This window comes from Anser cygnoides, chromosome 14 (genome assembly GCF_040182565.1).
Source record: "Anser cygnoides isolate HZ-2024a breed goose chromosome 14, Taihu_goose_T2T_genome, whole genome shotgun sequence".
NCBI classification, from domain to species: Eukaryota; Metazoa; Chordata; class Aves; order Anseriformes; family Anatidae; genus Anser; species Anser cygnoides.
The window spans coordinates 10,841,871-10,860,573 of record NC_089886.1 but is presented as its reverse complement, the minus strand read 5'-3'; the positions used below and the strand labels follow the sequence as shown (position 1 = coordinate 10,860,573).

Sequence of the window (18,703 nt, the reverse complement as noted above, 5' to 3'; positions counted from 1 at the left end):
TCGTGCTCACACTAGAGCTGGCTTGTACTTCATGCGTCATTCTTTGGAAATTTCTTTCCTCTGTATTCAGTAAAAAGGCTCGATTCATGCTAGGACAACCACCCCACTTAAAAAAAAAAAATACAATTTTGTAAGAAAACAAAGCTCAGAGGAGACTGAGGTTGACCTCTCTTTCCTTCCCATACAGGCAAAGAAGAAGTTCTACGACACTGAACTGGAGAACCTCGAGCGGCAGCAGAAGCAGCAGATTGAGAAGATGGAACAGGATCACTCACTGCGCCGGCGGGAGGAGGCCAAGCGCATTCGCTTAGAGCAGGAACGGGACCATGTAAAATTCATGGAGCAGCTGAAGCAGATGAAGAAGGAGGTAAGTGGGGTAGGATAGAGGAATCGTGGTCTCCTGCATCTGTTTCTTCCAGGAAAGCATCAGCCATTGTCCATAGCAGATCTTGAGGGGGAAGCAGGTGGCATTTTAACAGGAAGCTCTTGCTTTTCTTTGGTATATTTGGGTTTTTCCTGAGGTTCTGCTGTTTAGCAACATTAGGTTGGGTTTTTCTTGGCCTAAATTACCTGCTGATAAATCTCCTCTTCCTCTCCGAAGGTCAAGAATGAGGTTGAAAAGATGCCACGGCAACAGCGCAAGGAGAACATGAAGGTGAAGATGGATGACTTTGCCCAAAAAAAGCAAATCATGGTAAGGCGGAGAGAATATTGCCACAACTCAGAGACTGGATAGGGCAGAGCAGACTGAAGCATCCTTCTCCCTTGAGGGACTGGTAGTCTGTAAATTACCACCAGATGCTTTTCAGGTTCCAGTAGGAGGAGGGCTCATGGTGCTATTGCTGTTTCCTTCCAGGAACAGGATTTTTTGGCCAAGCAGAAGGAAGACCTGGAGCTAGCCATGAAGAATATAACTGCCCAGAACAAAAAAGAGATCTGCGACAAGGAGCGCGAGTGCCTCAACAAAAAGCAGCAGCTCATGAGAGGTGGGTGGCAAAGGCTGAAGAGGAAGAAAGCAAATGCTGTGACGATGGGCTTATCCACTGCTGGCTCTTCCCACGCAACAGATGCTGCGGCAGAGTTGCAAGCTGGCAGGATAGGATTTAGAAAAAACAGCCCTGCCAGATCCTGTCTAAATGTTTAACAATAATAATACTTAGCATCTTAATCTTCAGAGTGCTTTACAAATATGAACCAATTAGGCTTCGTAATTACGAGAATGATTCTCTGATATGGTTTGCAACCAATTTCTCTTGGAAAACAGGTGGTGAACAGTCACACTCCACATCTGCTGTGCTGCTCCCGTGTGTAGGGACCACTCGTGCTTGGGATGCTGCGTGTGACCGAGCTGGTAGGCTTGGGTGGGTTTTCTCCTGACTCTTCTCCCTTCCTCAGACCGGGAGGCGTGCATCTGGGATCTTGAAGAGCATCAGCAACAGGAGAAGCACCAGCTTGTCAAGCAGCAGCTAAAGGACCAGTATTTCCTCCAGAGGCACGAGTTGCTCCGCAAGCATGAGAAGGTGAGGAGTTAGCTCCTTCCTACGCCGGTGCCAGGTGCTGTTCGGCTGGGTGCAGGGGTGTCCCTAAAAACATCCCTTTTAGGATTTAAATGAGGGTGGAGAATGGGCTAAGTGTTGAGGGACTTGGTCAAAGTTAGTTCAAAGGGATCACAATAACACTGGGGTCAGCATACTTGCTTGGGCTGTATATTCTGTGCTGCCTGCATTTAACATCCAAGAAGCAGCTGTGAATTTGGGGGGCTTTTCTGGAAACTTCTCACTGTCCGTTATGGGGTTTGGTGGATTCCCACAGCACTGAGTGAAGGTTGGCACACCTGATGTGTGTCTCCTGCTCTGACGCCTTGTCCTGTGCCGTTGCAGGAAAGGGAGCAAATGCAGCGATACAACCAGCGCATGGTAGAGCAAATGAAGGTTCGGCAACAGCAGGAGAAGGCCCGGCTGCCCAAAATCCAGCGGAGTGAAGGGAAGACACGCATGGCCATGTACAAGAAGAGCCTTCACATCCACTCCAGTGGGAGCGCATCCGAGCAGCGGGAGAAGATAAAACAGGTCAGGCCGTGCAAAGGACACCAGGGCTGAGGCTTGGCTTGGGGGTACAGTTACTTCTCTGAGGAAGGGAAGTTGGAAAGAAGCCACCATTCCCAAATTTCTAACCCACTGCAGGGAGACAGAGGTCTTTGCTTTTGTGAGTAGCACTGGGGAGCATCATCAGGGCTTTTCTTTTCCTTCTTATGTAGTAGTACAAGTTGACTGGTCTCTTAACTGGCTTCAAGGAAGCGATGCTTACACACTCTTCTGCTTTCTTCTCTTCCAGTTTGCTCAGCAGGAAGAGAAGAGGCAAAAGGCAGAGCGGCTGCACCAGCAGCAGAAGCATGAGACGCAGATGAAGGACATGCTAGCCCAGTGTGAGAGCAACACAAACGAGCTCCAGCAGCTGCAGGTACCCATGCCTCCTGGTCTGGCCTCTCAGGGGTGCAGCAAAGTCCTGGCCGTTGTCAGAAGTGGCTGCAGAGAACTAGAACTGGCATCCTCGGCTCCGCCTCAGAGGCTTTTGTGGCCGTGTCTTGACATGCCCTGGAGCTCAGAGCTCTGAATGCCTCTGGCTGATTGATGCACGGCTGGCCAGAGCACAGGACTTAGAGTCCCAGCTCCTTAATGAGTGTTTTGTTTTGTGGTCTGTGTTTAGAATGAAAAGTGTCACCTCTTGATTGAACACGAAACCCAGAAGCTGAAGTCCCTGGACGAGAACCACAACCAGCACATGAAGGAGTGGCGGGACAAGCTGAGGCCGCGGAAGAAGGTATGGCCTCCCCCGTGGTGTCCTGCTTGGCTGGTCGGGGGGGACAAAGTCCATAAATCGAGTACAATGCCAAACATCTCTTGTTGCGTGTGTTCCCTTCTGCTTCAGGCCCTGGAGGATGAGCTGAACCAGAAGAAGCGTGAGCAGGAGATGTTCTTCAAGCTGAGCGAGGAGGCAGATGAACAGACCCCCGCATCCCCAACCAAACACGCCAAGTTCATCCCGTTCAGCTCCACAGAGAGCTCCTAACCCCCAGGTGGCAGCTGGCAGGCCCCCAGCTGGTACTTGCCGTGCCCTCCTGGGCTGCAGGGGGGCCTCTCGGACTTGGAAGACCCTCTTGGCAGCCTCTGCTCACGACAGCACCCGCCTGTCCCCTCGCTCTGTCTGGGAGAAACGTGGCCTCTGTCCTTCACGTGGGGTGCTGGCGGGAAGGTTTGGCTTTTCCAGAGGCTGGCCCGCTCAGCGAGGAGGCTGGGAGGGCTGTTTCTGTGGTTGTACTGGCACCGTTAGCTGAACGCATCGCCTTGGACGTGAGCCTGGTGCTCACCAGGCCCGTCAGCTCGGGCTGGAGCAGTAACAGCCCCGAGCAGGAGGAGCGGGCAGGCCCTCATGCACCCAGCCCACGGCCAGCAGCCTCTCCTCACGGCTGCTCCTTCTCCTCCTGGTCCTCCATAAACGGCTGGCCTGGGGCAAAGCAGCTTTGGTGGTGTCTTATGCTAACCTTGGCCTTGTGGCCCCCCGCACTCGCCTTATTTGTATCTACTGTGGCTTTCTTGTGCTCAAGGGAGACAGCGATTTGGATTTTTTTTTTCCTTTTAGCTGGGAGGGTTGGGTTCCTTTTTTCCTCGTGCTCCTAGTACAGACTGTGCAGGCTTTTGTCTCTTACAGAAGAGTACGTGCTTGTGCGGACGGGGAGGTTTGGAATGGCGTCCAGTCCTGCGGTGACACCACGAGGTGTTGGTCACAGCCACGTGCCTTTAGTCAGTGAAGGGCAGAAGGGTGTCATTGCCACAGCCCTCACGGTCACACAGGTGTTTGAGATATTTTTTAAGTGCCTTGTATGTGGGCAGGTAGGTCAGCCACTCTGCAGTCAGGGTTACAGGGTGGAATAAAGGATTCTTGGAGCAAGGGAAGGGGAGATGCAGACAGGTCACGGTGGCTCGTTACCTTCAGCATTGCTTTCTCCACTGATGTTTCATCTTCTCATGAAGTGCCAGTTTCCTGGGTGACTCTCCGGGCTTTCAGCTTAGGGCCAGGCTGCGGTGACAGAGCAGCGGCAGGTCCAGCCCTCCATCCTCTCTGCTCCCTGGCGATGTGTCTCGGCTGGGCTGCCGTTCTTTCCCCACCTGCACCATGCACTGCTTGGCTGAGCTCCTGGGCAGGTCCCAGAGCATGGACCTGGGTAAGGGGACAGAGACCTCACTGGGCAGCACCCTCCTTATGCAATGGCAGTGACCAATGGGTATGTGGTAGCACTTAAGTTTTTCTCTCTTTGATCTCCAGACAATTGTTAAATGCCTGCTACCCTAGCAAAATGAAATATCACTTTAAAAAAAAAAAAAAATATATATATATTTTAAAATCTCACATGTAGGTTCAGAGACATATTGGCATTTCAAGAAAAGGTGGTATGTGACGTGCTACACTTCTAGGTGCCTAGCTGAAGGAGTCAGTCCCCAGGTCTCTAGCACCTCTTTATCTGAGGAGTGCATTCACCACCATTTAGAGTTCATAATACATATTAATAAGCTTCCTGCAAACTAGCAAGACTACATCCATTTGGGCCATTCCAAGTTTCTTCTGAATCCACACCATTATTATCTTTATTAACAAACGTAGCCTAGACAGAGTTCTAAGGGCTGGGCCCCTTTGCCCGCAGACTGCTTAGTGGCTTTTCAGTAACTGGCCTGTCCTAGGGAGACTGTCTGTCCTGTCTCCAAAAACACTGACTGTGCCTTTCAGATATAATGACAGCACCAGTTGGGAGCTAACATAAAAACAAATGAATGCAGGGGTGATCCTGAACCAGGACAATGTGCTGGTTTCAGCCTTTTAGCTGCAATAGAAATGTGTGATAGCAGCCCCCGAGGTTTTGTTCCCTGTCCTGTTGGGGTCAGCTGGAGCTGTTCCATGAAATGGTTGTTGTTGCAGAAATCAGTACCCAGGGCCTGGCCTTTCATGTGTTGTGCGTGACTAGTGGAAGGATGTCTTGCAGCATACTGTACCTGCAGCATAATGTACCTGGTCTCGCTGAAGGGGGTTGCAGCTTCTCTGACTGCCTTCTTGCACCAGCCCAGGAGCACCAGTTCTCTCTGGATGTTGTGCAGCCATGAGAATGTATGGAGGATATTTCTGGGGGCTTTTAAAGGGCTGATGTAAGTACTCACAAGGTGAATCGGTTGTCCCCTCCTCCAGTCCACCTTACTTGCAGCCTCGAGCTAGCAACATAGTTTTGCTTTTGCTAACAGAGGGTGGGAATGGTTTTGTCCCCTGCCCTTTGCCTGTTCTCTGCTCCTTCTCCAGGTGTGCTGGGGCTCTAACACCAAACCCTTCTCCTAGAAGGGGGCAGGGGAGCACGTCTTATGATTGTCATGTTTACAGGGTGCTTATTTTTCCCCCTTGAAAAAGAGGATGTCTTGACGTTTCCTGTTCAGAAGTAACCATGAATAAATCCAACTTATTTTTGAGGGGAGGTGGGGTGCCATTTTTAAAAATGTGGCTTTGAATAAAAGTTTTTTTTTTTTAATATTTTGTAAAATGTCTTTAGTGGGGTGACCACTGATGTATAGAGCCTTCTAATAAAGTAACAGACTGAGAAACCCAGGCATGTGTCTGCTTTCCTGCGTGATTGCTGGCTGTGGCCTCAAATCAGCACAGTTTTGCTTTTACAGTCTGGGTTTTGCTGACTTACAGAAAGCTCCAGAGCCAGTTCTGGCATGTGAACCATGCAAGGCTGAAATTCCAGTTCATTAAAATGCAGCTAGTTGTTTCAGAAACACTTCTGCTGGGTGCTGCAGCTCACTGGCGGTAACATCTTTGCTCCGAAGCTGGAACTGTGGCAGACCCGAGTCAGGCAGCACTTCCCTCGGTGCCTTCCTTGTGTTAGAACAGTGCTCGGGTGCCTCCCCTTGGCGAAGGGGGAGTATTGCATCCAGTTGTCTGAAGAGTGCAAATTGTTTACGCATGACTTTTTCCTTTTTTTTTTTTTTTTCCTTTTTTTGATGAGGTTGTCTGGCTTTAGCAGAAGATACCAGACAAATGCCTCAGTTCCCATGCTTTTTTGGGACAAGGATGTCCTAGGGCTGCCTCACTGTCTCCTCCCCACTATGTCCTGCTGCTCTTGCTGAGGTTTTGCTTGGATCTGGGGCCGTGTCATGAGACCAAGATGCAAACCTCGTCTTCCCATCAGTGCAGGGGGGACGCCTCTCCTTGCTCCCCCAGGCTGCTCAGAAAAGGTCCCACCGCTTCTGTAACCAGCCCCAGGGCTTGTGTGGTCTTTGTTTGCTGCTTGGAGATTTTTACCTGCAGGTTTAGTTATTTCTTTCACGTAGATGCCTTGCACCACGCAGGGACATGCACTGTACAACAACAGCTTTGAAAGGTACTGGTGCAATTGCTGTGATTTTTTCCCCCTTGTTTTTGGAAAGTTGCTCCAGAACCTACCAATTTCTGCCATGCTGGAAGTGACCTTGCTACCTGGGTCCACCCTGGTTACATAAAAGTGCAGGCTGGGAGTCCAAAGGGGAGGTGGTGAAAGGCAGAGGGAGCTGCTGGTGCAAGCCAGCTGGCTGCGGGGTGTTAACTGGGCGGCACTGCAGTGAGAGAAGGATGAGAGCAAGGTGCCTGTCTCCTTGCTCTGTGAGATAGTAAGAGAGGAACTAGCTGAGGACACAGAATTAACCACCTCTTTCATTTACCTGTGCCAGGACTGCACCATCCCCTGGAGCACACTGGTCAAAAATGGTCTCCCCCAGTGTATCCCCAGGAGCTCAGGGGAGTATTTAACTTCATCTGCACGGCCTTGGCAGTGCCTGGGGGGAGCTTCAACTGCGAGGATACTTAATTTATAAATACGTGGAAAGTACTGTATATTCCAGAAATAACCACTATCTATCACCTGCCCTGGTGGAACACTGAAAACAGAGCAAAAGTGACAAATCTTTCTTTATTTATTAGAAAAATAATAATAATAATAGATGACAGCCCTGAGAAGTAACTGGTGCTGCACAAGCCGTACTGTTCTCGGCTCTCCTCATTACCTTCTCTGTCCTGTCACATCCTCACAGCTGCCCAGGGCCTTTCACAGCGTTCCTGCTGTGAAGGGGACGGCGATGCTCTTCGGGGGGGGGGGGGGAAGAAAAATCAGGGCATGCAGGGAGGGCCGTGGAGCCGGGCTTTGTGCCTCCGCTGCCCTCCTGCTGTCGCTGCATCCTCTCCCCATCCCTCGCTGCAGGAGCGCAGCTGGAGACGAGGGCTCCCTCCCCAGATCCTCTGCACCCCGCTATGCCGCGGGCCTTTGCGCGTTCTCCTGCTGCAGGGGGCAAGGTCTGGGGACAAGGTTTGGGGACAAGGTTAAACCTCCGGCCACCGTTCCCCTCTCGGGCACTAGGTGGCACGCACGCTGAGGCGGCCGCCCCGGCTGGCCCCTTCGCACAGCTTTAATCCTGGATGCAGAGATCGGTGTTTGCTCTGGCACACCTTTACCTTCATCTCTGCTTTTCCTTGGTGCTTCAGTACTTTGTCCCCAGCTTTGTCCTCGTGAAAACAGGGCAAGGACGGAGTCCCCCTGCACGGGCTCTGCTTCTCCCTGCTGTGAGACCTCTGTGCAGGAGGGCAGCACTCTGCCGCCAGGCTGGCTGCCTTCGGTGTCATCCGCACATGCAGCTGAACCTGGCAATATTGGGGTCAAACCAGTGGGAAATCGTTGCTGGAGGTGGCTGAGAACTGGTGCAAGACAGCCGTGGCAATACAGTGTGTAACCACTGCCTCGCTGTGCTCCAGCTGCAAAGACCTGCCCCGTAAAATATTGTGGTAAGAGCCCTGTTTTTGACTCGTCTTTGTCAGGGAGCTCAGGGAAGACAAATGAATTTGTTCCGTATGTGAGGAAGGATTAGGAGAATACTCACCGTTCTTAAATTAAGAAAGCAAGCAGAAATAGTGGACTGTCTGTGGCAGAAAGGCTGCAGGTGCTGTTTTCTCTGGGTGATTGTGGGGCACCATTTCTCATTCCACTACATTTCTGACACCTGCCAGACCCTGGGGACAGCCCAGCTGTGACCCAGCAGCAGGGAACAACTCATTTATCCCCAAACTCCCCCCAGTTCCACCTGTACCCTTGTACCACGTAACCTCAGTGTGGGAAGTGCTGCTGCCACATCCCTGCTGCTCCTGCAACCATACCAGAGGTGTGGGGCAAGCACGGGACTCCAGGGCCGTCACAAGTGCCTTGATACACGACTGAGGAGCAGCAGAGACCCGGCCAAGGCTCTCCAGCTGGCTTCCTGGCATGCCTCCCACAGGAGGTGACCAGGTCAGCACACAAAGCCACGCTCTGTCTCCTCAACAGCTCTCATCAGACCTGTTAATTAAACACAGGAGCCATTTGACAGCATCAGCTGCGATCAGTTCCAGCCTCTGCTTGTTCCTGGGTGCTCGGAAGTGATTGAGCCACGTACACTGTCTGTGTTCTTGGGGTCCAGGTGCGATGGAGTCACTTCAGCCCCCTCTAAGCAGATTACAGCCCTGGGGAAGTAATGCTGATGCTTAAGTGTTTCCGATTGATTTTGTGCAGTCCCTTGGCTCTCCGCCAGTGTCCATAAGCCTGGAGTGGGTTTGTCCTGAAATAATAACCTCTTGTGCGTAACAAGCTGGCTATCTCATACATGTGATTTATCCCAGATGTAAAGAAATGGCCCGACAGACCAGCAGCATGTTGCTGCACCCACAGCAGTGCCCAGAAAGGAGCTGGGAGGGTGAAGGCAGGAAACCAGGGTCTGGGCCCTGGAGCAGGTGGGTCCAAGATGCCATGACAGCTCATTCACACCTTCTCCTTTTTGCTTTCAGTCTCATATATCTCCACAGGTGGATCTTGTGGCATTTGGGGACTGGATTTATCAGCAAGAGGATGCCAGTAGGTTTTGAGAAAGGGGAAGTGAGAGCAGAGCTTCCCCAGACAAAGCCTGACTGTGTCCCTGTGGGCTGCAGGGACTTGTTATCATGTTCTCTATTTGCTCTTTCCAGCTTTTTTTTTTCTCTCTTTAATTCTGACTATTTTTTGCCAACCGGCCGTTTCCTGATGAGGAAAGCAGCAGGAACTAAGAACTCATTGCACGTGTGGTTTTATACTGGTGTTTACATTCACTGACATTCCTGGGCAAGCACAGACTGATCCTAGGGTTCATGGTTGTGAGTCCAAGGGGTCTAGATGACTCTGTGTTGATGTACAGATGGACCGGGCAGCAAAACGATCAGCCTGGCTATGTTGTTTTCAGAGCACGAGGGATGTAGGGTCAGTCTGTGCACTCTGTAAAACCAAATTACCAGAATGCATGAGAGCAGCTATGCATACAGATGACCAGCAGCCCGAGCACCTTCCCTGCAGATGCCCGGCATCCAGCAGTCACTGCTAAACAGAACAAACCAGCACCTGAAGCAGGAGGGATGGCAGCTGTAGCATTTGTAACTCAATTGTCTCACTCAATTCCCATCACCTTGCAGTTTAACATCCATTGCATTGTTTAGCAGGTTTCTGTGCTTCTTTTGTGTGTGTGTTTTTTCATGTCCAGTCACCTCCTGCTGTTTCCCCGTGATCACCTTGCCCAGCCTTTCAGTCCTGAGCTCTTCAGGTTACATCCTCCTCCACCCGGCTCAGCTGCAGTGCCATCAGCAGCTCCCTGTTTCTCTTCTAAGCACATAAAGACCAGTAATTATTTAATTCCTCTCTTACTCCCACTTTCTCCAGTGTTCCTCATCTCCTTGTTATTAGTTTCTTCTCTTACCAACATTATACACAGCTTCTTTCAATGATTTTCTGGTCATCCTTTAGATTATTTATTTGCCCATCTAGCAGGGCTTTAAACCCAGTACAACTCTAGCTGCTTGTGCCTGCAAAATGCCACCCAAGTGATGAAAAGCTACAGTCCTGCCACATGTTGTCTGCCCTGGTGCTTCCCCAGGCTTTGACTCTTAAGTAGCACTCAGGGAGGGGAGCAATGTACAACTGATCCTTCTGTACCCCGTGGTGGCAGTCGGGCATGCCAGCAGGTGCCAGTGGTGAAGTTTCCCCTTCGCACAGTCTAGCATCCTTCTTGTAACCACCTCCTCTGCAGGGGCACAGAAGTCTTGCGCTCAACTGAGGGGAAAGAGGATGAAGATGAGAGCTCTGGGAGGGCAAGGGGGGTGATAAATCCCTGGCAACCTGCCTGCACCTCCCCGATTCTTCATGGTGGCGCGAGCAAAGCTAACAGCATTAAAAAAAAAAAAAAAGGGCCACATTTAAGGAGCTGCCAAGGAGTAAGATGAGTTGTTTATGATTAAATTAAATTCATATGAAAGCTAATGACCTGCCAGCATGAGTCTTGGGTAACTTTATAATGTAATTAAAAGCCCAACAGGGAAGAGGGCTGTGGTTATGCCACGTGTTGAGAAGCTGCTGGGAAGAAGCAGGCCAAGGGTGGTGCTGGTGCAGAGAAGCACCAGGTCGCTGCGTTGTCTTCTCCACTGTTCCAAGGGCATGGCCTGATGGAGTGGGCTGAGAGTGAGAAGTGGGGTGCAGTGGCTCAGCTCCCAGCTTCAGAGGGTACAGAGGTTGTCCTGGGTAAGGCCGTTCTGGTGACCCGATCATACCCACAGCCAACAAAGCCTCTATTTTCTACTCAATTCATTCCCCAAATGCCTTAGGGCTGATGCTGTTGGAAACCACGTCAGCAAATCCTTGGGGGCAGTTCTTACGGGACAAGAGCAGGGTCAAGGATCAAACCCTGGGTGTGGAGCCCAGACACGGGTCCCCCATGTCAGGCAGGAGGCGTCAGCCTGGACCCTCTTCTACCCTCTGCAGCTTCCTACGAAGGCAAACAGCAGCAGATAAGGCCAAAGAAGCCATGCCCTCCTGGAGAAACGGCTAAGTTGCCCCTGACCAGCGCTGGACTGACTCTCGTGCTTTGACATCATCTCGGGTTGCTCTTTTCAAAAAAGAGCAGAAGGGGAAAGAAAGAGGGCAGCCGCAGAGGACTTGCGCTGCCTCACACTCCTTTTTCCACACGTGTTATTAGGAAAAGCACCGCCTGTGGGCTGCCACGGCTTCTGCTTCCCAGCGCTGGACGCTGGGAGCCGTTGAGCAGCAGGCCGCTGACCTTGGTGACTTACAGCGAAAAGCCCGGAGCGGCCGATGCCGCCGCATCCCTGCGCTTCTCCCGTGTCGCACCCACGCCAGCTTTTTCCTTTTTTTTTTTTTTTCCCCCCTGATTTGGGGGCAGGGGACGGCGTGGGGCGGGCAGGCAGAAGCCGGCCGGGTGCCCCCCCGTGCCAGCTGCACCCTTAGCGGGGCGGACACGCGTGGAGGAGCCGGACACGCGTGGGGCCGGCGGACACGCTCGCCCCTTTAAGCGGGCGCTTGTAGGGCCGCCCCGCCGGCTGGGATAGGTCGGGGCGGGCTGGGGCCGCCTCCCGCCTCCGGCAGCGGGCGGGTGGCTGGGCTCGGCTCGGCACGGCTCGGCACGGCACGGCTCGGCTCGGCTGCGAGCTCCGGTCCCGGCTGCGTGCGCCTGTGCCTCCCCCAGCGCCACCGCTCCCCGCCGGGCCCCTGGCGCCGGGCTGCGAGGGGCAGAGGCATGCCCAGGAGGAGCATCGCGGAGGTGAAGGTGCTGGACGTGCAGAAGAGGCGCATCCCCAACAAGCACTATGTGAGTGGCACGGCTCGGCTCGGCACGGCTCGGCACGGCTCGGGGCGCACCCGGCCCGGCCCTGGGCAAACAAAGGGCGGGCGCTGCCGGTCCCCGGGTTGCTCCGGGACGGTGGGAGGAAGAGGAGGAGGAGGAGGAGGAGGAGGGGGCAGCGCTGCTGGGGCTGTCCCGGTACCGGGACCCGTTCCCCACCCGGGCAAAGTGGGGGGAGAACGTGGGTAGGGACGTGTCAGGGGGTGCTGCCGGGACTGGGGCTGCTAGGGCAGCCTGCACCCCTGGAGTCACCCCCGGGAAGTGTCTCTGCCTTGGTGAGGGGCAGCGTTTGTGGGGGGGAGTCAGGAACCTCTTGGCTGCGGGGTCCCTGCACAAGGACCCCCCCCCCGTTTCCATCCTCCTGCACCTGGGACGGTGCCGCTGTCCCCCGCCGAGATGGCTCCGTGCCCGCTGCACCCATGCTGCCCCGCTGTCCTGGGGAGCACATTCCTGCACACTCCAGGGCATCTTCCCAGCAGCTGCGGGGCTGTCTTTTTCTCGAGTTTTTTATTATTATTGTTGTTGTTATTTAGACTTTGGTGCGCTTCCAGGCATCCATGGAGACCTTGTGGGTGAATCTTGGCAGCAACTGTAAAACAAAGACCAAAATGTTCTCCCCGCCCCGTTCGCCTTAGACCGGGGTGACCCAGTGACACACTGCTCGTGTTGCATTTGGGTTACAAGGACGGGCTATGCGCTCGGCTGGAGTGCCTCGTGTCAGCACAGCCAGGCAGCCTGAGCTCTGTGCAGATCAGGGTTTTTTTTTTTGGGTCCCCCCAGCTGGCTTGTGGTGGTCAGCAACAGTCAGAGGAAAGCGAAAGAACAAGCTGGCTGTAGCCAGGATTGAGGAGAGGGTAAACAGGGCCGATGTCCCCTCTTTGCACCCAGAGAAGCGCCTTAGCTCTGTGATGTGGTGGCCACCACCCAACCCCTTATCGCCCCTTCCTCCTCTCCTGCCTTGTCTGTGGTTTTATCAGCGTCTGGCCGAGCCTGGCCCCAGCTCCAGATGTGCCCCCTTCCTGCTCTGTCCACCCCAGCCTTACTCACCCTAGCTGGGCTGTGCATCAGGTCCGGAGGAACACGTACGTGAGGAGGTTTGATGAGTTGCGTGTGCTTGTGTTTGTCTTGGCAGATCTGTTGCTTCGCCCTCAGGTCCCGTAACGGGTGTGCTGGGGTTGCCTGGGGCTGCTCCTCCCTTTTCTCTTCTGGACCTTTTTGTACTTTGCAGGGGCTGAGGGCACCTCACAGCCCTTGGGCTCCTGCTGTCCCTCCAGATCCGAGTCCCCACTGCTGGGAAATGCAACCCACGGGCTGGGCACCGTCCCGTTTGGGCACCATCCCTGCTCGCCTGCCAGGGTTCCCGCACAGCTCCGCAGCGGGGAGGCGGGTGGAGTTGGGCATAGCACAAATAATCCTATTGGGCTGGAAAATGGGGACAGCAGTGTTTATGAAGACGTACCGCTGGGTGGGTGCAGCGGGGCGGCAGCTCCCGCGGCCGGATCCTGAGCGTGCAGAGGAGACGGCGGAGAAGCGTCTGCACAGAGCTCATGACAGTCAGCTGTGCAGCTCGGCTGCTTGGCTGCCCGCTCCCTTCTCCACTTGCGGCTCGAGTCCTCTGCCTCTAATCTTTCCCTGTACTTGTCTTGGACCCAAACTCGGCCATGCGAGCCAGGGCGGGCTGAGCCCGGGGAGGGGCAGGCAGCGGCCTCCCTGCAGCAGTGCTGGAGTAAACGGGAGCGCTCGCCTCGCTGGAGGGGATCGATAGGAACGAGGCAGATCCACAAAGCCAGTTAATTATATGGAATCAAAACCTTTTTTTTTTTTTTCTCTCCCCTTCCTCTGCGAAGAGAGGCAGAGGAGGGGCAGCAAATCCCGGCTGAGTCATCTCACTTTAGACTGTATCTGTTGGCAAACAGCAAAGCGAAGTCAACCACGAAGTCTGTGTGCTAAACCTTTGCTCGCTCGCTTCTGCTCTCCGAAATAAATGTGCTCTCTGCCATCCCTGGAGGCAGCAGCTTGCGGGGAGCCCTGTGGCTTTTCCTCCCGCTGCCTCTGCTCTGCCCGACCCGCGGCTGACCTGTAACGCTCGGGTCTGGCCTCCGCTCTGCATCCGTGAGGCTTTTCTTTTGTGCTGGACAAAGGTGCAGTTGTGTCGGCTGCGTGAGGCCACAGCAAAAAACCGTGACATTCCACTTTCCCAGAGAAGTGATAGCAAACCAGCGTTTCAGAGTCCTTGTTTATTCCTGCGGTGGGGTGATTTTGAAGAGGCCAGCTCTGTTTGGGCTGGCAGGGTTCACCCATCACCTCGGTAATCGATACAGAGAGCGTTGTGCAACCGAGACAAAAACTTGTGCTTTTGCAAGCTCTGATGTGAAGCAGGAGACGCATTTCCTAAGCTGGGGGAGGGGGTGGTTTTGAAGTATTTGCCTGTCTTATCAAAAAGTGATCAAATGCCATTTCGGTGCTGGGCAGTAGCGTTTCTCCCTGTGTTTCCCGGTGCTGCTCGTCCATAAGCACAGCTCACCCTCCATCCCTGCCTCGGCCTTTCACCCTCAAACGCCTCCGAGTTTCGCAGCCCTGCGAGAAATGTCACATGTAACAGTTTCCAGGGACAGAAGCTGCACAGGGCCTCTGTGTTTCCATCCTTTCCTAACCCTTCGTGGCCCATTCCCAGCTGGCTGATGCTGCTTTTCTGGCTGGAAGAGGCCAGGGGTTGCTCAGACGGAGGCAGAGCCAGGAGCAGCATCGCTCCCTGATGCAGGGCTCTGCCCTGCACGAGGATAAGGACCCCACGAGATGCATACCGGTGGGTGGGGGTACCCAAACGCTAGCTTTAACGTGTGCTGTGCCAGGATTTAACTGGGGACCCTAATGCTGCCCAGTGTTCTTGTGCACCTTGCCAGTCAAGTGCATCTGTTTGTGCATTTTCCCGGTGGAAGAGAGACAGTGCTGCTGTCTCGCTCCTTTTGTCCCTGCAGCTAGCCTTGTACTCCTGGAAGGTTTTTACTGCTGTAGTGTTGGCATGGTGTGAGGCCAACACGTCTGCCTCCTGTTCTTGTCAAACCAACTCAGATTGTACAAGGAGAAGGGCTAGGAGGGGAAGGAAAACCTAGATTCTTGCTCCAAGTGATAGGAGCCTCGAGTTTGCTCTTCTAGCTGTGAAACCCTTTTTCGGTGTATTGTTGTTGCACCTTCTCTCCTGACCTCCTAACCCTGGTCTTTAAATTGTGCTATTTGTATATTTAAGCTTTTTTATTGATATATTAAAATAATATTTTTATGGAAAGGGCAGCTGGAGAAATGATTTTTTGGCAGGTGCGAGTTGCTGGATGTGCTGCTCGGGCTCTGTCAGGAGAACAGCTTGGGACCATCGGAGTGAAGAAGAAAGACTCCCTCCCATCAGGCAGAGGGTGAGGGTCACCCTGCGGTGACATTTCCCATGCAATCACATTTCAAGTGATTACAGCTCATGTCCCGGAGGTCTAGTGCTCAGGGACACTGGCAGCGAGGGCTCCAGGACCGTATTGCAAATTAAATTCATTTGAAAAGACAAAATCCAAAAGCAAAGTTTAAAAATAATCATTCTGGGCGACAGAGTAGCAGACTGTCATTTCTATTGTCTGGCCAAGTCTCAAATTCTGATAAATGGATGTTTATTCAGAAAAGACCCAAAACAAAACCGTAGTTGAAACAGACTAAATTTTCCTTTAAAGGACTTCATGCAGGATCTTTTTATAGCTTTGTGTTTGTTATTCCTAGTAGAAGTCTCAAAAATACAGCTTTTGCTTACTAAATCTAGATCTTAGTTGTTTTCTTGCCCTTAAGGAAGCTTTAGGAGCTTTCTTTGTAATACAGCTGCAGCTTGTGCGTTTTGTTCTATGTGTTAATAACCATGCCATTGAATTGCACCTTCATTGCTATGATCCTGTCCACTAAGAATACTTCCATAACTCATGTAGTTTTTAAATGTTTACTCAAGAGTACAGAACAAAATTATATATATGTCTGACGGGGGGGAAAAAAGAGCAGCATGCAGTATGTTTTTGCTAGGTTATTGGAAAACCTGGACTATGCTCTTGCAGGGACTTCCTTTCCCAGCCTCAATGCACGCAAATATCACTTTGAAAAAGGAAAATTTAAACAAAGTGTACAGCATACATTTATTTTACAAGCTCAGTTAACAAGATTGCAAACTTTAAACAAGGTGAATATCCACGCATATTTAACTGCCTCATTTGTATCTGCAGCTGCCTTGTAAAAGTAATTAACTGTGGGTGTTGGAATTTGGTGTCTAGGTTATAGAGTCTATAGATATTTTAAAACAAGTTTGATTAAAACCACATTCAAAAAATTAATGTGTTGTTATTTTTAATTGTGAATTTATAAAGTGTTAGTAGGTATCTTCTCTGCTCCTGTGCCTTGTAGTCATGAGACTATTTGTGGTTTGATTCATCACGCAGCCCAACCCTACTGCTTATCTGGAATTGATTATTCAGTATTCGGAGAAGAATGCTCCACTGGCAAGGGAAAGAAGATTGCAGATCTACAGATTCAGTCGTCCCTCAGTGCCTTATATGTATAGAGCAGGAGATGCCTTCTGAACGACTTGTCCCATGGCTTGCCAGAGTTGCCCAGTCCTGACGTGGTCCATTGGAACACAGGTCTGAGGGGACCTGGCCCCACGTTACCACGTACAGCTGCCTTATTTTTTCTGTTGTGAATCACACCGGTTGTTTGGCTTAAAAAGGACTTCGGGGGATGACTCTCCCCAGTGTGATGCTCTTTGCGGAGGGTGACCGTGCTCCCGGCATGGCTGGAATGTCCTGTGGGGAACCGGAGGAGCTGGGTGCACTGAGACAGAGGAAGCAGGAGGTTAAAATGAATAGAGTGAAATCCATCCAGCGGCTGTTAACTAAGTGAGGAGTTAAAGAGGGGAAAAGTGAAACTAGACCATATAAAGCAAGGCTGAACCCGTGATGTTGGAGTCTCTGCTGCAGCAGAGTTTCTGAGCATCTGGCCTTTGGCCCTGAAAGTTTGAGTGCTCTTAGCCTCCTCAGTATTGTTTTGCTGCTGTGTCCTGTGGTTCTGCTGTATCTCGTCCTTTTTCCTGTCAGCTGCCTGATGCTCTCCTGCTTGTGGCAGGCCAAAGGCAGGGTGCCTGGAGCTGTAGATGGGGTGAAATTAGGATCCATCCTTGTGTCTGTTGTGCAGTGTTAGAGATCTGATCAATCCTTCCCACTTCTTGCTCCTCAAGAGAGTTGAGGCTTCAGGGAGCGCTTTTGGCTTTGTGGGTGAAACCAACAATCAAATGCAAACTCTCCTTTGTTTTTCTTCCCTATTTGCGTTACCTAATGCTGGTGAAAACCTTGAATGTCACAGGTCAGTGGAAGGACCAAATCCTGCCTGGTAAGCGTCTGCTGAGGCTCTGCCTGCAGACTGGAAAGCTGGTGCTCATATGCAATCCCAGCAGTGAACTTCAGCGTCAGGGCCATTGCGCTGCCTGCTCAGGGGTCTGGTGACCTTGGTCCCTCACAGCTTTGCTTTGGAGGGTATATCTGTTTTCCGGCCCTTTCGCGTAGCAGTGGGAAATAGGAAACAAAAGCATCCATGTTTGACCTTCAGCATGACTCATGGCAAACAAGCCGGTGTGTATGTTTGGTGAGAGGAGCCTGCGCCATAGCTGAGCAAGGCTTGGTGGGTTTGTCCTTGGGGTCCCTGTGACCTGCGTGACCACACACTTGTGCACAGCTTTGCAGCAGCAGGACAGGATGATCTGTTGCTCACTGGAGTTGTAAGGAGGGTACAGTGGAAGAAGGGTTGAGTCAGAGCTGGGGGATGTGGTTGGCTTGTAGTTGAGCAGCTCCTGGGCACGTGGGCTTTGGTTATTTGACGTGACGGTGAGGATGTTCCCGTCCTTGTGCCACCTGTATCCCCGTTACCCACCTCCTCCCTGCAATCTGTCTTGCTGCTTCTTCCCCCTTCCTCTGCTAAACTAGAGAAATCACAGCAGCATCCAAAATGTCCCACATCTGTTGCTTCTCTGTGGCGTTCTTGGTGCCATCTGAAACAGTACGGCCCTTCTGGCTTTTCCTGTCCTCAGAGCAGGGCTGGCACGGTCTCTAAGGATGGAGCTGGGGCTTGCTGTCCCTCTTGCTCCAAGTTATGGTGTCGTGCGGCACCAGAGCCCCTGCTCCCCTCGGCAGCCCTGTGCTCCTGCTGCAGAGAAGGCTGATGGAGAAGGGCCAAGCACAGCAGCTCGCCGCCAAGAACTTTCTTTGTTTCCAGCCACCTCCCTCTTTTTTTTTTTTTCTCTTTTCCTCTTACAATTTCCCACTCCCTTTTCTATATTAAACCCTGCTCTGTTTTGGTTCGTTCCCTCAGCTGCTTTGGTTTCTCTGCCCCTTTGAATTTCTCGGTGCTCCTTTCTCGTGGCTGGGGCTGTCGGCTCCCCAGGCTCTCTCATTGTTTCCCTGTGTCTCGGGGTGTGAGAGAGGGCATGTGGAATAAAGAGACTGATGCTTTTTCCCCTCTGCTGGCGAAAGATGCTTTAAATCTGTGGAGTTTTCCACAGAGAGGTTTATTGTACGTAGTCTCTCTGGGCCCAGGACCACACAGACTCAAACCCATTTGAAACAGCTCTGCAGACAGCTCTGTCTGCTGGAGGCTGTTATGTCTGACTGTGCCCTCGGAGCTCTGCTGAACCTTTGTGGACAGACACTGATGCTTGTCAATGACGGGTGGGTAGAGATGGGTGTTCTGGACCCCTGTGGAAGTGTCTTTGTAGGTGATAGCAACAGTGCTTTCTCATCTGCTGCTCTTCGTGTGCATCTGGCTGGCATTGAACCTGGAAAGCCTTGGAGTATGCAGGGGAGCCAGCGGGATGCTGCCCCAGATCCCCCAGTGGCTGAGACTCCAGCCTGCCTGCTGCCAGAGAGGGCTTTCTCCTGCCA

General features: G+C 52.4%; 2 protein-coding genes across 6 annotated transcripts in view; both read left to right on the top strand.

Moving 5' to 3' along the window:
- Window positions 1-5,643, top strand: part of STK10 (serine/threonine kinase 10) — a 48,236-nt gene extending 42,593 nt beyond the window's left edge. For both annotated transcript variants that reach the window (XM_048080475.2, XM_067005559.1), the window contains 8 exons: window positions 188-367; window positions 602-694; window positions 857-986; window positions 1,396-1,520; window positions 1,881-2,069; window positions 2,335-2,460; window positions 2,707-2,820; window positions 2,929-5,643. In XM_048080475.2, the coding sequence (XP_047936432.2) occupies window positions 188-367; window positions 602-694; window positions 857-986; window positions 1,396-1,520; window positions 1,881-2,069; window positions 2,335-2,460; window positions 2,707-2,820; window positions 2,929-3,069 (1,098 nt within the window). In that variant the 3' untranslated portion in view covers window positions 3,070-5,643. The remainder of the gene's footprint in view (window positions 1-187; window positions 368-601; window positions 695-856; window positions 987-1,395; window positions 1,521-1,880; window positions 2,070-2,334; window positions 2,461-2,706; window positions 2,821-2,928) is intronic.
- A 5,843-nt stretch (window positions 5,644-11,486) lies between these two features.
- The window catches only part of SH3PXD2B (SH3 and PX domains 2B), a 77,952-nt gene continuing 70,735 nt past the window's right edge, over window positions 11,487-18,703 (top strand). For 2 of the 4 annotated variants that reach the window (XM_067005566.1, XM_067005565.1), the window contains exon 1: window positions 11,489-11,720. In XM_067005566.1, the coding sequence (XP_066861667.1) occupies window positions 11,649-11,720 (72 nt within the window). In that variant the 5' untranslated portion in view covers window positions 11,489-11,648. Of the gene's footprint in view, window positions 11,721-13,990; window positions 15,164-18,703 lie in introns of those variants that run through there. The other 2 variants (XM_067005564.1, XM_067005563.1) reach the window with 2 other exon arrangements.